Source organism: Sphaerodactylus townsendi, linkage group LG05 (assembly GCF_021028975.2).
Source record: "Sphaerodactylus townsendi isolate TG3544 linkage group LG05, MPM_Stown_v2.3, whole genome shotgun sequence".
Lineage (NCBI taxonomy): Eukaryota > Metazoa > Chordata > Lepidosauria > Squamata > Sphaerodactylidae > Sphaerodactylus > Sphaerodactylus townsendi.
Window position 1 is genome coordinate 43189553 of NC_059429.1, and position 16850 is coordinate 43206402.

Here is a 16850-nt window from a genome sequence, read left to right on the forward strand (position 1 = left end):
GAATGGCTGCCTGCAGATAAATACAGGGCTTTGCACTTGAATTCTCTCCAAAGCTCACTGGAAAAGGATCCATTATCATGTAACCAGAACCCACAGATCAGCTGTGGAGTAGTAGGGGCTAGGAAGCAAAAAAGCTGTGGAGCATCCCTCTGCCCCCCCCCCCCCCCCCCACTTGATCATTATTTTTATGTATGCTTGTATTCCCCATCCCTTTCTTCTGGTTTATTTTGTGTTTGGCTCTGCCTCTTTACCTTCCACTTTACCTCAAAATTCTAAAGGTGTCTGAAGGCTGAAAAAGGTTGGAGACCCCTGAGCTGAGGAATAGTTATATTAAAAATGGAACTAGGTAGTCAAATTTAAAATATGCCTGAGTAAAAGAAGAAAGGTTGACAGCATTTTGTACAAAAACTAGCAAGTATCTTTTTTAAAAAAAAACCCAGAACATTTGCTATTGATTTGAACAGAAGCGTTTTTGTGTATCATGATACTGTTAAAAGTGTTCTTGTATTTTAGTGAAGTTAACAGAAACACAAAAAGGTGCTATTACCTCCCTCCCATTTTAACTATCATTGGTAAGGCTGCTGGAGAGAGGGAAGAAGCAGCCAAGTTCTCTACAGCACTTGAATCTAGCTCAGCTGAAAATTGCACTCTTTAAGGAACAATTTGTATTGCCGTATTGTTGAAATCTCTCATGGCCAGAATCAATTGGCTGTTGCAAGTTTTCCAGCCACAGCCACACAGTCCGGAAAACCCTCAACAGCCAGTTTTCTATTGGACTTGGTTATTTGTATTTGATTTTGATCCCTGTGAACTTCTTTGGGAGTCAACTCTGGCAGGAAAGTGGTATAGAGATATTATGAATGTCATGCATTAAGTTCAATCAGCATATTAACACAACCAGAAAGGGCAGAGATACTGATAGATGGGAAAATTCTAAATAATAAAAAAGCTTTTAATTGAAGCAAAAGTCTATTTTCCCCATAGATAGGTAGATCCCAAGTCTTGTATTTCTAATGTATTCCAGAAGTAGTGATAAAGCCAAGGAAGGAACTCAGATTCCTTGATAGTTGAAATAATTTTTAAAGAAAAATAGATTATTTATTTGTATGCCACTTCTCAACCACTCTTGGAGTGGATAAGATATGATTTTGAGATTCAACATGGAACAGAGCCAATTGCAAGTATACATTTTCTATGTCCACTAGATAAATGGGCTAATCAGTATGACAATTGACACAGAGGATAAGCAGAAAGGGAAGAAGTTGCATATTTTCTTATCTTTTTCCCCCTTCGTTTCAGATCATATTCAGTAACTATCCTCTGTATTATTCTGCTTTCTAGGGACGGAGGAAACTATTACATATGATCAGTGGAACAGAAAAATCCAAGCACACTTTGAAAAGCTGTTCTTTGTCTCTGAGAACCCAGCAGATCCTAATGAAAAATATCCCACTCTGGTTCATAAACGAGGCATTTATAAAGACAGCTGTGGAGCATCAAGTCCATGGTGTGACTATCAACTAAGGCCAAATTTCACCATAGCAATGGTTGTGGTATGTTTTGTATAAGTATGGTATTTGGTTCTTGTAAGCCCCTTTGGCCATTGAAATAAACTGTTTACTTAAGAACATTTTTGTATTTCCTCTCCACCCAAGTCAGGGTCTCCAAGGCAGCAAACATTTCAAACCTTAAATCGGTGTTTTAAAATGCTAATACGTGTAACATAATTAAAAATGACATATAAATAAATAGGGGGACTAACAGGAAGGATTGCTAATGACGGTTAATGTAGGAATGCCAAACAAAACAAAAAACTCTTCACCTGCTGGTAGAAGACAACAGTAGAGGGAGGGAGGGAAATTTCCCTGGGGATGGAATGTTGACGTTTTGGGGCCATGACCAAAAGGCCCTTTATTGGGCTGCCACCCATCTAGCTTCAGATGGAGGTGGCACCCAAAGCAGGATCTCTGAAGATGCCCAATGTGAATAGATAGGTTCATATAGGCGTAGGTATTCCTTAAGCTTGATACCTTTTGTGGTAAGATGAGAGTACTATGATGGTGATAGCGAGAAGCCATTTCAAACTGCTTCTGAAATAGCTCCACAAACTCTTAGCATTATCATAAACAAAGTTCCAGAAAAGTAAATGCAATGCTAGTTCAATATTTTCTCTTTGAGAGCCCAATCCACCACTTTCCTTTGTGCACTACTGTGTGATTCTGCTACATGGTCCCTTTGCTTTCCCCTTAGTCCCAGAGAATCCTGAGGTCTAGACATGACGAAGTATACCTGTTATGCAACAGTCAGCTTTGGTGCTGTGGGTAACCACCCGTTAGGGATCAGAGGTTTTCATTATGAGATGTTGTGGCAGCTTTCTTCAGCTAGTGCAGTAATCATGGTACTTTTACAGTAGCCTAGCTGTTTTATCTTCTTGATTACAAGTATGCCTGATATTTGCCAGGGCTCAGCTGCCAATATTGGCATAATATAGATGAAGAAAACAATCATATAACCACAACAGCAGTTTGTAAATAATAATTTTAGGCCTCAGGAAAAAAATACCTGAGGAGAGAAAGATTTAAAATGTTCTGATTTTGTTTCCTTTCTAAATTGATTGTTTTCTTCATTTTCATGCATCTCTCTCTTTTTAGGCACCGGAAATGTTTTCTCCTGAAAAAGCTTGGAAAGCGCTTGAAATTGTAGAGCAAAAGCTACTTGGTCCACTTGGCATGAAAACGCTGGACCCAGAGTAAGTATGATAGAAAGTCTCCCAAAGAACTGCTCATCCATAAACACCGTTCCATCTGTAAATTGGCTTTGTGGAGCTAAATTATCTGCACAATAGAAAGGAATGGCGTGCACAGGTCCAGACTCTTCTGGAGTCACCGTATTGAATGCATTCTAAATCCTAGTTTGAGCCCTCCGGGGGAGGGCGGTCTATAAACCCAATAAATAATAATAATAATAGTTGGGGATATATTGATTGCTGTGTGTACGTAGAATGTTGCATGTGTTGAGAAATCAACATGAAAATATCTTTAAAATCAGAAATTCTCCTAAATTTTCAGTTACCTTTAACAGATACCATTTATAAAAAACTTGACATTTTGTTATCTGAGTAATATGAAATTATGTTGAAGAGACAGAGCTTTTAAAAATTACATTGTTTCCTTGCTTGTGAATCCATCTCTTTGAATTCACATCTTGAACTTCTCATGTGTGTCAAAATCGAAATTGGCCTTGCAGAGTCTTTCCTCTGGCCAAGTGATCCAAATGTTTGGTTCTCCCTTTTCCTTGTCACTATGAATCTGATTTTACAAACAATTAAGCCAGATCTAGTTTGAACCATGATACAGAACTGCCCTGTTTTCTGCAAAAGGGTCTAGCCCTGGGCATGATTGGAGCAGCAGTGGCATAGGAGGTTAAGAGCGCATGTATCTAATCTGGAGGAACCGGGTTTGATTCCCAGCTCTGCCGCCTGAGCTGTGGAGGCTTATCTGGGGAATTCAGATTAGCCTGTGCACTCCCACACACGCCAGCTGGGTGACCTTGGGCTAGTCACAGCTTCTCGGAGCTCTCTCAGTCCCACCTACCTCACAGGGTGTTTGTTGTGAGGGGGGAAGGGCAAGGAGATTGTCAGCCCCTTTGAGTCTCCTCCAGGAGAGAAGGGGGGGGATATAAATCCAAACTCTTCCTCTTCTTCTTCATGCAGAAGTCCACAGTTGTCCAAAAGACACACACAGACAAAATTACATAAAATTTGAAAAGGATACTTCTGTGGTTGTAAAGCACAGCTCACACTCACTCATGTGCTTTGGTGATAATGTTGATGGCATCTGTAATTCCATAATGTTGCTTATAAATAAAACAATTTGTTAACGAATACTAGGAATTTTTCTCAATTCAATACTGTTGAATCTGAATGATTGGTTTTCTTCCTCTAAATTATTCTGTGGACTGTATCCTGCCATTAGCCATTTTAGCTGATGCAAAGTGCTGTGGCATCAACCCAAGAGGGTCTTATGTCATCAGAAAAGTCCTGGTGCCAGAACAGTGCACAGATGCCAATTAAATGGAAAAATCCAGCCCCTGTATTTTAATGCTTCTTTCTCTGAAGGTATTTACTGGGTTTTTTCTTTGCTTATTGCAGTGATATGGTTTACTGTGGTGTGTATGACAATGCCTTGGACAATGACAACTACAATGTGGCTAAAGGATTTAATTATCATCAAGGACCTGTAAGATTTGTGTTTTTTGCTGTTTTCAACATTATTTTCCTCAGTGGATTTCAGTGTTCCTTAGCTAAAAGATGTTAAAATAATACTGCTTCTGTTGTTGTGTTCTCGTAACAGGAGTGGCTTTGGCCTATTGGATATTTTCTTCGTGCCAAATTGTACTTTGCCAAGTTAATTGGTCCTGAGATCTATGCAAAGACTGTGTTTTTGGTTAAGAATGTGCTTTCTCGACATTATGTTCATCTTGAGAGGTACATTTAATTTTTTTTTGTACAGCTTGAAAATATTACAGCTTGATAATATTGATTTGGTTCCAAACCCAAATGAGTTCTCCCACCTTAAGAGCAAAAAAGAAGGAATTGATGGGGAATTAAGGTATATGCCATTGTTATAAATATGGTAACAGACATGTTAATTGGGATTAAAATGTGGTCACCATTTTATAAGCTGTCTGGTGCAAGGCTAATGAAAAGGGAAACAATGTTTGTCTTTAAATTATTGACAAAATTGAAGCTAGGATCCAACAAAAGTAATTTTACTGTATATACTTGAATATAAGCCGACCCAAATATAAGCCGAGACACCTAATTTTATCACAGAAAACAGGAAAACTTATTGACTCGAGTATAAGCCTAGGGTGGGAAATGCAGCAGCTACTGGTAAATTTCAAAAATAAAAATAGATACCAATAAAATTACATTAATTGAGGCATCAGTAAGTTAAATGTTTTTGAATTATAAATTGGGAAAACTTATTGACTTGAGTATAAACCAAGGGGGGCTTTTTCAGCATAAAAATGGGCTGAAAAAGTCGGCTTATACACAAGTATATACAGTAATTTATTGTGATACTTCAGTGCCTCAACTCTATAGTCTTACTTGGATATATCTCTGAGTCAAGTCCATGTAGAGACTGTAAACCATATGTGAATCCCGTGCACTGAATCCCGTTGCCTGAAAAACCTCCTATGCCCTGGGATTGGGGGAAAGGTGATTCAAAAATACCCACCTCCAGCAAGCAGCTGGTATACTGAGCACATTCATCAGCCTTCCTCCCCCGTCCCCTCCCCGTAGAAGACTTCTCCTGCATGGAGTTTGAGAAGGCAAATTATTATTGTTATTAGTATTACTACTACTACTACTTTATTTATAGTCCACCTATTTCACCGATTACACAGGCGGATTACACAGTGCAATCAGTATGATCAATAGGATGCAGCTTAATAATGATATAATAGAACTTAAATTACAAAAATCTGAAACATAGCATAAAGTATTAGACATCATATGTTAAACAATGCAGAAAATAGCATTACATAAATGTCAAAACAAAGTGATGAGAGTAGGTAATATCTTCTATACAAAGAAATATAGTCCACAATCCTGCTCCTTCCTTTCTGAACCATCTTGTTATAATATAGTTCTATTATCTTTATAAAAATGCTCTCATGAACAGTCTTGTTTTACAGTTTCCATAGTTTTCTGATGTCTTGTTTCCCTTTTCCTGAAAAGTAACGGATACTGTCAAGAGATCTCATGCATAATAACTTTACTGTTGTTGGTCTCTATCTGTTTTTCTTAGGCCCTTTCCGCACTGTCCCAATACAACGCCCTGGGGACGGCAAAAATGGCGTCCCCAGGGAGCTGTTCGCAAGGGGGGTGTAGCTGCTTCGCAGCCGCGCCGCCCTTGCTCCTCCCCAGCAGCGCGAAGCCGCTGTTTCCCAACCTCGCTCCCCGAGCGAGGTTTTTGGGAAACAGCGGCTTCCAACTGCTGCCGTGCGAACGGCAGCGGCTGGAAGGCGCCATCCCTCCCCCCTTTCCCAATCGACTTACCTTCCCTGCGACCGTCCGGCGCGTCGCCGAGGCCTGGGGACACGCCCCCCTGCCCTGCGACTCTGGAGCGGTCGCGCAGGGCAGGGGGCGTGTCCCCTGGCCTCGGCGACGCGCCGGACGGTCGCAGGGAAGGTAAGTCGATCGGGCGACGGCGCAGCGCCATCTTCCCGGTAGTTTCTGGGACCGTTCGTGCGAACAGTTCCAGGGGGGTTGGGTCAGCGTCATGTATGCCGACCCAACCCCCACCGTGGCCTTGCGGAAACGGCCTTAGTTTGGTTTGACCTTGCTTTCTGTTTGCTAACATAAGCTAGCCCCTTAAAAAAAAAATCCAGTTGCAGGGTTTCATCCAGCAGAAATATCCACTGATTGAATGGAAAGACAATTTTCACATGTTCTTCCCTCCCATGGCAAACCCGTCTCTCCTCTCATAATGTTTCTAGGGTCTGCTGTTCCCCAGATGCAACATTTGGGTGGGGAAAGCCACTTTGGGCTGCAGCAAGGATCCACCTCATATTATTGAATCTAATTTTTCTTATTAAACTCCTGTCAATCTGGGTAAACTTTTGAACACCTTCATGCAACTCAGTCCATTTGTCCTCCCCTTAATTTGATATTAAATAAAAGATGTATTTCTTTTTTGTGTGTCATGTTTCTGCAGATCCTCTTGGAAGGGGCTTCCAGAATTGACTAATGAAAATGGGCAGTATTGCCCCTTCAGCTGTGAATCTCAAGCCTGGTCAATTGCTGTTATCCTTGAGGTTCTTCATGACTTGTAACAGTGCTGATCTGTCTCAATGAATTAGCTGGCTTTGTTCTGAATTTAAGTACCCCTTGCTTGTCCTGTTAAAAATGTCTTGTATTTCTACTGTCACACTGTGAACTTCCCTGGTATTAGAAATGGTTTATATCTTTTGTTCTGATACACTTGTTTGTGGGTGCTCATTTTTTGAGAACTGCACTAGAATATGTATATTTTAAACTACTGGTGATAAATAGAAGCTGAGAATCAAAAGCACCTTCAAGAATAAATATGTAGGTTAAATGTTTACTAGAGAAGCTTTAAAATGTAAGAACTTTCTGATACAGCATGATTTTTTTTAGACCCTAAATTTTTATCATTTAAAATGAGGTTTGCAATGCCTACTGGATCCCATGACTGAATCTGCATCCTGAAAACAAGCGGAAGTTATACTGGGAGCCCCACTGGATCTGTCTGAGTTAAGCAGTAAAAGAGAGCACGCAGGTGAGGAGCACATAACTGACATCCAAACCTGCTGTTTATCTTCTTCACTCCCTTTCCCCAGGCACATTTCCCCAGCTCATTTGGAGGATTGAAGACTGTCTAATAGTGATGGCAGGAATTGAGCTGTGATCAATCAGTTCTGCTTTCCTTGCTAATGTATCCTGTTCATTCGTTTTACATTAGACGCTCCAATGCCTCCACTTTTTGCACGATCTCAGCAGATTCAGATTTAAATGCATAGATCTACGTTGTATCATCTAGGTAAGGGATCCCCAACATGGTGCTCGTGGGCATCATGGCACTCACTAATACCTTTCCTGGCACCCACCAAGTGTTTTTAGGAAGTAGGTGGAGCTTTTCCCCAGAAGGATGTTGGATGTACTGTGCAGATTTTTAAAAGTTGCTTCAGCAACAGCTGCTGCCATTAAAAAAAGGATTTTCGGTGCATTACTGTTTGTATATGCACAAACATATTTTTAAACTATGTATTTATTTTGAAGGGCATCCTGTTAAAACAGAGCAGCTGTTGAAGAGTCATTATTAGAGACATGAATGACGTTACTTATTGTCATTGTGTGGTTGTGTCTGCCTGCTATGACACCAAAGTGAAAATGAAGAAAACTTGTAACAACCAGGCTACAATAATGACTTCAAAAATTAGTTCTCCCACTGGAGTAGCAATTTACTTATAAGTAACCAAAATAATTTTATAATTTCACAAACAGTAACAAAATGTTTTGGGAAAATTATTTACATTCTCCCATTGGAGTTGTAATTCTCCAGTGGGAGAATTAATTTTTGAAGTCATTATTGTAGCCTGGTTGGTACAAGTTTTCTTCATTTTCACTTTGCCTGTTATGACAGACATCGTTTATTTGCACCCACCACCCTATGTCAGAATTCCAAAGGTTCCCACAGGCTCAAAAAGGTTAGTCTAAGTTGGTCCTAAGCATTTTGTATAGAGTGTCTTTTTGGCTACAGTAGTGAAAACCAGAAGCATTTCTCTTGCTGAGGCTTTTGTCCCTTTAGTCTTCGAAGCGAGGCAGATTTACAAAGGCACTATAGATTGCACTTCTGTTCTAGCAGCATTTTGTACAAACTTCCTTGTGCTACAGAACAAAGTAGCTGCTCATCAAATTCTTAAGCAGGACACATCAAGAGCAATCATTTTGTGTGGGAAATCTTGAGATCTAGGTCATAAAAACATTTTGTAAACAGAACTTTGTATTTAAGAACAGTGTCAGTGATATTCTGTCTTTCCTGAAAGTAATACTAAAGCCAAAGTCGATAGATCAACTGATCCAGTGGCTATAAAACTATAAAACTAAACTAAACCTACAACAAAGAGTGAAATGTTTTGCTGACATTATCCGGAGTCAGTAATGAGAACCAGTCTGTGCTGTGGCTTCTTAAAAGCTGTATTCATTATTCAAGTATCAGGAAAGGGGGAAACACTGTTTTGAAGTATCCACAAACTTGTCACAATACAATTACCATTTTAAATCTCTTGTTCTGGTGGCTGCCTGTGTTTAACAGGATGCTGCACTGAATCAAATATCCTTTCACCCTTTTACTTCAAGTTCATTGATCAGGTAGGGTGATAGAAGGCCCCTTGGATAGTTGGGCCATTCCAGATGTAAGTTTCACTCTATGAAGGCAGCTGCCAAAAAAAACAATTCACAGCTACTTCCTCACAAGCAGCTGTTATACACCAACCTTTTTTGACCTACCTGCAAAAAAGGAAATTTCTTTGTTGCATACAGTTTCCAGAGACTCCCTTATCTTGGTTCAAGCCATCTTGTGCTCAGTGCTGTGACTATGGTTTAGTGAAAGTTAGGCATGAGCATCGATAAAAATTATCAGTAAATTTCAAGTTTGGGGGATTTTATTCTAGAAATCTTTGTTAAAGCCAAGCAAAGCTAATATCCATTTTCTTCATTCAGCTGTTACTGAAAATATTTGCAGCACAGAGATCGGTCTGTCTCTTACGCCAAAAAATATTTTCTAAAGTCCACGGGACTTGGAAAGCATCGGCAGAGGGCAATCTTTGTGCCACACTGTGCTCTGTGCTGAGCTTGGAGTTCAGTGCGGTATGGAGATCGGTCTGTCTCTTACCTCTGGGACTTGGAAAGCATCAGCAGGAGGCAGATCTTGGGGCTAGAACTTAGTAATGTATTCAGTTGTGCCATTGTCCCAGTGCAATTAATCAGCAAATGCCAGATTAAGTATCAACATTTTCTGGATTGCACAAGGCAAATAGTAAATTGCATGCATAAAATACAGTTGTGCTAACAGAGCAGATCAAGCTGCTTATTCTGAATTTGAGTATGTGTAATATTAATATTTTATAGCGTACTTTAATAATTTCAATCATGTTGTTTACCACAGAGCAAACTCATATAGCTGGAGGTTTAGCAGAGAACATGCTAAGGATAGCAGGATGCTGATAAATAGATCTAATACTCTGCTAAAATGATCCTTTGTTATTCATTGCTGTTTGAAAGCTGATATTTACTTTGTTCATACTGGTGTCTTGAAGTTTAGAATAATTTAAAGAGATTTAAAAGATAGATTCTCACATCATCATCTTAGCCATAGTTCTATGACTGAATTTCATCTGATCATTGAGGAACACTATACCATAACAACTTTCTAAAAAGCAGTTGTTTGGTTTGACAATCCTCTTAGAGTTCAGCAATGGGTAATGAATAGCTAACTGAAAATTATATGCACCCATTTTCCCTGTGGGCTTGGGTTTTTTTGTTAGAAGCAGCTATATGATATGAAATAGATATTGTATTGTTTAAGTTTTGAGAAATAATCTATTTGGAAGAGGATGTTGAGGGAATGTGTGCCAGCCTGAGTGAGTCAGATGGGAAAATCTGGCATTTTAACACCTCTTGGCATTCAGAATGCATTTCAACATAATAGCTAGAACACAGTTAGAAAATCTACTTACTTGAAAACTAGGGTCACTTTATATAAACAAGCTACAATCGTCATGCTCACCTTTGAGTCTTACCATGGAAAAGGTATATGGATACCGCACCTGAGCAAGCTGGGCAGCTCCAATCACATTATCTTTCAATAGGAAATGAGGTGGGTAAGGATTGACACGTTTGAGGGTTTGGCCAGATGATCCAGATATTTGGAGCCAAATCTAGATTGACAAGCAGCAGCTCCACATGTTTAAGAACAGAAGTGTCTTAATTGCATAGAAAGATGGAAGTGGGTGCTAATGTGGCTACTTCCTGCCAAGCATTTCTTTCCTCATCTGGACTAACAGCAGGAGGGGACTGCAGGGAGAGTTGGGAACCTTTTTTACCATTTAAATGGCCGCCACACACACCCCTTCCTACTTAGGGAACTCATGTGTCCAAACATATGCATCTGCTGACATAAGTTCTAGCTTGGCCCTTCAGTCTAGGTGGGCTTGTCCTGCTAGGGTATTAAAAACCAGGCTGCACGTTTTTTTCCCCCTTGAAGTGCAGTTACAAAGTTGAAAAGGAGCCTTAAAAGTTCCAATTGTATTGAATACATCTGCACATGGTTTAGCATTAGGGGCAGCTCTACGGTCGTTTCCCCACTTACCTGCTGCTGCACGCTACTCTCCCCAATGCTAGCAGCGGGGTCCCCCGGCACTCCCCACTACAGGGGCGGCGACAATGCAGCCGCCCCAACGCTGCCGCTGTCGCGCCCCCTCAGCGCGCATCATTCCTGGCGCTCCTCGAAACGGGGCCTTTTGATGGCTGATGGGGAAACCTGGGAGGCGGCATGCCAGAAATGACGCCTTAGCGCTGGGAGATAGTGCTTAGCAACCTTAACTGAGTCGTCGAGGTAAGTGGGGAAACGACCTACAAGAGGAAACATCTGAGACTCTTGCCTCTGGCCACCACATATAGCTCTCTGGAAGCCAGAGCAGATCATTCTCTTTCCCTCCTTAAGTACTGCAGTGCCATTGTGGGGAATGGGGCAAGTGCCACTGGGACCTGCCATTTGAGATTGCCTCCACTTCTTGCCTCATGGTAGAGCCAGCCATGTTTAGCATTTCAGAAACTTGAGTGGAAGGTAGCAGCTAGCAGCTTTTGGTCTTATGAAAGTATACCTTTTTAAGGTGTTACGAGTTGTGCACTATTCTGTCAGAAAACAAAATGGTATATATTTCGCACCTTAGTATTTTTATAGCAATGTAAAAAATGCTTATATATTTCAGTTCCACATCTGTATGCCTATGATGATACATACACACATTTTAGAAATTACGCAAATATGTGTGTGTGTATTCCATAATAAGCCTTATTCAAAATCTAAGCATGATATTAGTAAAATTGCGTACTTAAATTATTACCTAAAATTGCCCATGGATACTTTGAGAAGAAAATTTTCACTTCATTATTTTGGCAGTGACCTTGAGATTACTTCCACTTTGTTGAGATGGAGAATGCAAGAGGAAAGCTATAAGCTAGAAGAAATTTAGGAGAAATGACACTTTTGATCCTACTTTATGTTTCACGCAATGTGAACACTTTTGTCCGTGGGTGGGGATGGTGATTTCTGCCAACTTGGTCCCTTGGTCCCCAGGAACAAAATTCCAGAGGGTTCAGTGAGCTATAGTGGGAGGGAGAAGCAGCAAAGGCCTGATCCACACCCAGCTGTTCCACACTTTCAGAGGATACAAACCAACACATTGAATGTGGAAAATAAGAATCAAACATGTGTCTGATCACAACTTTATGATAGTCACCTCAAAGTAAGTACTGATGAAGAGACATTTTGAAATGATAAAAAGGTACAGCATTCAAATAAGTACTGTAGGGTCAGCAGCTGTGCTAGTAAATGGACAAAGAGAACTCTTTGTTAGCAAGTTGCATGGGCAATTTTATGTCTCTTCCACATTCTGCCTTGTGCCTTGGCTCTTACCAATCAATGTTTCATGCACTTTTGGCAATGGAACCAAGCCATCTCACTGTCAAACTGTACATGTTGCTTGCTGCTTCACAGTTCTGATGGATTTGTAATATTCACTGCATTAAGCATGTTAGGGTGGGGGTGGGACTCATGCCAATACTGCAGGTTTATGTAATGGGAAGTGTCATAGTTGCACATACAAGTCCTGTGTGTTTGTCTGGTATAATTAATCATTCTGTTACTTGAATGATGTCTTTTGGCAGTTATCTGTGAACAATATACAATAAAAGTCTAATGAAGATGCATTTCCTGTTATTTATTAGTATTCTCATAATCAAGGTGAATTCAGTAGAAAATCTCATAAGAGTTTTTTTTTTAAAAGGGAAGATGGCCCTGTTTATGCCAGGAGGCCCACTGAGTTGTGGAATAGTCTCTTGGTAAGGAAGGTCTGGTTGAATATAGCCTTGCAGGTCATCCTTAAGCATCATTCTTCTGCATCAGAGCAGTGGTCCATCTGGTCCAGAATCCTGTCACTGTTACTGTCACTTGTATCCCTATGGGATTTCAACAGCTAGTTTTGCACCCAATTTGACAAATGGCCAGGGTTCACCACTGAAGCCTGGATAAACTCAGATCCATCAGAAGGGCATACAGTGTCTTCAAACTTTGTAGATCAGCAGTTCTCAACTTGTTGGGTCGCGACCCCTTTGGGGGTCAAACGACCCTTTCACAGGGGCCACCTAAGACTCTCTGCATCAGTGTTCTCCAGCTGTAAAATGGGTAAATGTTAGAGTTGGTGGTCACCACAACATGAGGAACTGTATTAAAGGGTAATGGCATTAGGAAGGTTGAGAATCACCGTTGTAGATGGTCCCATCCAACCATCTACTACTACAACACTGTAACCCTGGATCCTTGCCTCTTTAGGACAAGGTATAGTAAGACATAACTCTCCCATTTTGCTTCCTTCGTTATTTTTAACCTATTTACTTGGTTTGGTTTTTGCCATGGACACCCTTTTCTTAGCTTCTCTTTGCCCAGTTCAGGGTTAGTCAGCGATTTTGCAGGCAGTCTTTCCCAAAAACTACCTAATCAGGGAATCCTTTCTTCCTTACTAAAGCTCCAGCGCTCTCCCCATTTTTGGTCTCACCTTGGGCAATCCATCACCCATCTTCTTTCTTTTCTGTACTAGCCAAGTGAACAGAACCCCAATTATTAACTGGATGTGTTTTAATTTAAAAGGAACACAGATAAACTTGGATTGGCCTTGTTATGTGGCTGGCTGCCTTGATTTTCTTTCTGATCTCTTATTTTCTAATCTGTATCTTGTTAGGATAATAATGTTACTTGCTGGTTAAGTGCCTTGTCTCCCTTCCGGTCATTACTTGTCTAAAAAAACTTACTGCACAAATCAGGAAGTGGTGTCGACACTGAACGATTCAGATTTTGTCCCCAGTGTTTTGTGCTTTGACTGTACATGTGTGAAGAAACTGCCAAGCTTGTCACACCAGAGCATAAGAGCTGATTTGGCTGATATCACACAAAATGGCAAACCAGTCACTCTGGAGGACCAACGATGGAAACTACAGAGTCTGAAGCTTTCCCCTGATGTTCCTTCCTGGCAAAGGCACTCAGTGGTTTATTCGGAGGTTCCCTTTAATCAGCACGGTTAGTAGCCTCTGGTAGACCGTGAATCTGTCTAATCTTTTAAAGTCTGTTTGATTGGATCATTACATCCTCTGGCAGTGAAGTCCACATTTTAATAACTTGTGGTGTTATTAATATTTCCTTTTGTCCATTCTCAATCTACTTCCTATCGACTTAATTGGGTTCCCCTGAGTTATTAGTATTTTGGGAGAGGGAGAAATTTTCTCCATGTACTCTGTACATAATTTTATAAACCTTATAGTCTCTTTTCTAGCCTGTGAAGTCCACCACTCTTTAGACTATCTTAATACAAAAGATGCTGCGATCCCTTGGTCATCTTGGTTGTCCTTGCATAGGTTTCTCTAGGGCACTTACCTTTACAGTCAGTATTCAAAAATCACGGCTGGTGCTGGAAACCCTCTGACCTAGGAGGTACGCACTCCATATCGTGGTGTGTCTGGTGGATTGCTAGTAAGTGGATGTTGGTAAGGAACTGCTGTTTCTAGGTGTTTGTGCAAATCCAAGACAAAGATAGTGGATGTGAAACTCTAAAGAAAGGAGTTCTGCAGGAGGCAAGAATGATCACTGGTTGCTCCTAGCTGCAGTCCTTTAGTGATGGCAAACACAAAATAATTTTAAATAAGCATACCTGTTCTATAATCATTCTAACTCATACAGCTCTTACATTCATATTATAAATTTGAAGCAAAAACCAATTTAAACTGCATGTGGAAATACTGCTCCAGATAATAAAGGCTGTGATCCTAAGAAAATTAATTTGAAAGTAAATTCTGCTGAAAGCAGTGGGGCTTGATTCTTTCCAATTAAATCTGTTTAGGATTGGATTCTTAGGCCTTTTCCACACATTATGCTAAAAATCTCTTTGACCTCCTTGCTTCATTGTGAATGTTAATGCACAGTAGGAAGAAGGAGAGAGCCATTGTCAAACCAAGATTATGCATTTGCATTGCAGACACAGGAAATGGAAAAAGAAAGGTTGGTGCAGAATGAAAATGCCCTTAAATTAGTTTTGACATCTGCTGCATTTGAAAAGAAAAACTTACTGTAAGTATGACATACAGTTAATGTACAAGTAAATAAAGTAAGTGTGCCCTCACCTGAATGGCCCAGGCTAGCTGACTCTTGTCAGATCTCAGAAACTAGGCAAGGTCCGCCCTGGTTAATATTTAGATGGGGCAGACCACCAAGGATCCCAGGGTCTCTGCATAAGAAAGCAATAGCAAATCATCTCTGTTGGTCTCTTGCCTTGAAAACCCTACAAGATTGTCATAAGCTGCAACTTCATGGCACTTTACACACACACAAATACAACAGGCACATGAAATTCAAATTTATTTTCTCTAATTCCCTTTTTATTGGGCTAGCTTGCATAAGTGAAAGAATTTTATTAGAATATTGCATCAACTGAACAATCAGAATGCATTTACTGTTAGAGGTGAAGGCGTTAATTAGAATACCCCCAGTGACATACAATGGCATACAAGAGACATACAAGAGAAGCAGTGGCATAGTGGTTAAGAGCAGGTTCACTCTAATCTGGAGGAACTGGGTTTGATTCCCCACTCAGCCGCTTGAACTGTGGAGGCTTATCTGGGGAATTCAGATTAGCCTGTGCACTCCAGCACATGCCAGCAGGGTGACCTTGGGCTAGTCACATTTCTGAGCCCTCATGTGAGCAACGCTGAAGAACTGGAAATTATGCTTTAAAGAAATACAATATAAGGATATCAATATAGTAGCATTACTTATATAGATCTCTCCCTCTGCTCTTAGGTTAGGCTAACTACATTCCTTAGTTAATTACCCAGACAAGGAGCCCCTCAGTCTATGGGAGCTAATTTACTGGCTAGATATGTGGGAAGATAACCCTTTCCCAGTATGCAGAGATATGCATAAACAACTTGAATGTCTAAACACCCCGTCCATATTTTCCTGGCCTCCCAGGAACTTGATGCCCTTACTGTTTTTACAAGAAGTACCATAAACAAAGGTGATAGCCGGAGGCAGCCAGGTTCACAATAGATAACTGTTCTCACATTCACTTGGTTTAGAAATGTCGCTGCCCAGGAACTTGTACCAAATGTTTGGCGTGGGATAATTTGTTTGCAATCCTAAATCTTTTTTGCAGCATTAATGTGACTCTGCTTTGATGTACCCTAAAGGGACCCTTTAAAAACCCTGGACCTTCCACCAGTTCGGGGCAGCTCTCATTTTAGGTGGGATCTGTGCTGGCTTAGAAATAAACTCTGCTTTTATTCTGAGTAAGACTTTTGTCTGTGATTGGGAACCTTTGCCTCTCTTTCTTCCCTCTGGCTTGAGGGGAGAAGAGTTCCCTTGCCCCTTGGCCTAGGTGGCTGTAACGGAAACTCTAGATAGAGAGGCAGCTCTATTATATTCATAATAATAATAATTCTAATCTGAATCTTGCCTACACTCACAGCCCTACCTGTGGGTGTTTGTGGGGGAGAAAGGAAAGGAGATTGTCAGCCCCTTTGAGTCTCCTTACAAGAGAGAAAGGGGGGATATAAATCCAATTCTTCTTCAATTTCTGAATTTCATTTTAATTTAGTATCCATTTGATTATTGGAAGAAAATCCTGGGATGAAGATGTTGTCAGATACAGTTTATTTCTAATTAAATTCAAGTTTTTAAAAATGTTTGAGCAGAAAGGGAATTTTACTTGACAAGTGAATGTACTCATCACCTCAAAGCTCTTGCCATACAGGTAATGCCAATAAGTGACCTGCAGGGGGCGGGGCTGTAAATTAATTGTGTTTGTGTGTGTGTACAGAGTTGTCAAGTCACAGCTGACTTCTGGCAACCTCAGCAAGGGTCTTCCAAGATAAGGGCGAAGCAGAGGTGGTTTTCCATTGTCTTGCTCTGCTAAGTCCTCCTTGGAAGTCTCCCTTTGTTATACTGATTCCGCTTAGTTCTGAAATCTGACAAGATTGAGCTGTACAATTA

At 40.6% G+C, this 16850-nt stretch overlaps 1 protein-coding gene across 3 annotated transcripts in view; it reads left to right on the forward strand.

The window, feature by feature from the left end:
* The window catches only part of AGL (amylo-alpha-1, 6-glucosidase, 4-alpha-glucanotransferase), a 59597-nt gene extending 47074 nt beyond the window's left edge, over positions 1–12523 (forward strand). For all 3 annotated transcript variants that reach the window (XM_048496500.1, XM_048496499.1, XM_048496501.1), the window contains exons 30-34: positions 1342–1553; positions 2652–2749; positions 4151–4238; positions 4353–4486; positions 6726–12523. In XM_048496500.1, coding sequence (XP_048352457.1) covers positions 1342–1553; positions 2652–2749; positions 4151–4238; positions 4353–4486; positions 6726–6843 — 650 coding nt within the window. In that variant the 3' untranslated portion in view covers positions 6844–12523. The remainder of the gene's footprint in view (positions 1–1341; positions 1554–2651; positions 2750–4150; positions 4239–4352; positions 4487–6725) is intronic.
* Positions 12524–16850: the final 4327 nt, after the last annotated feature.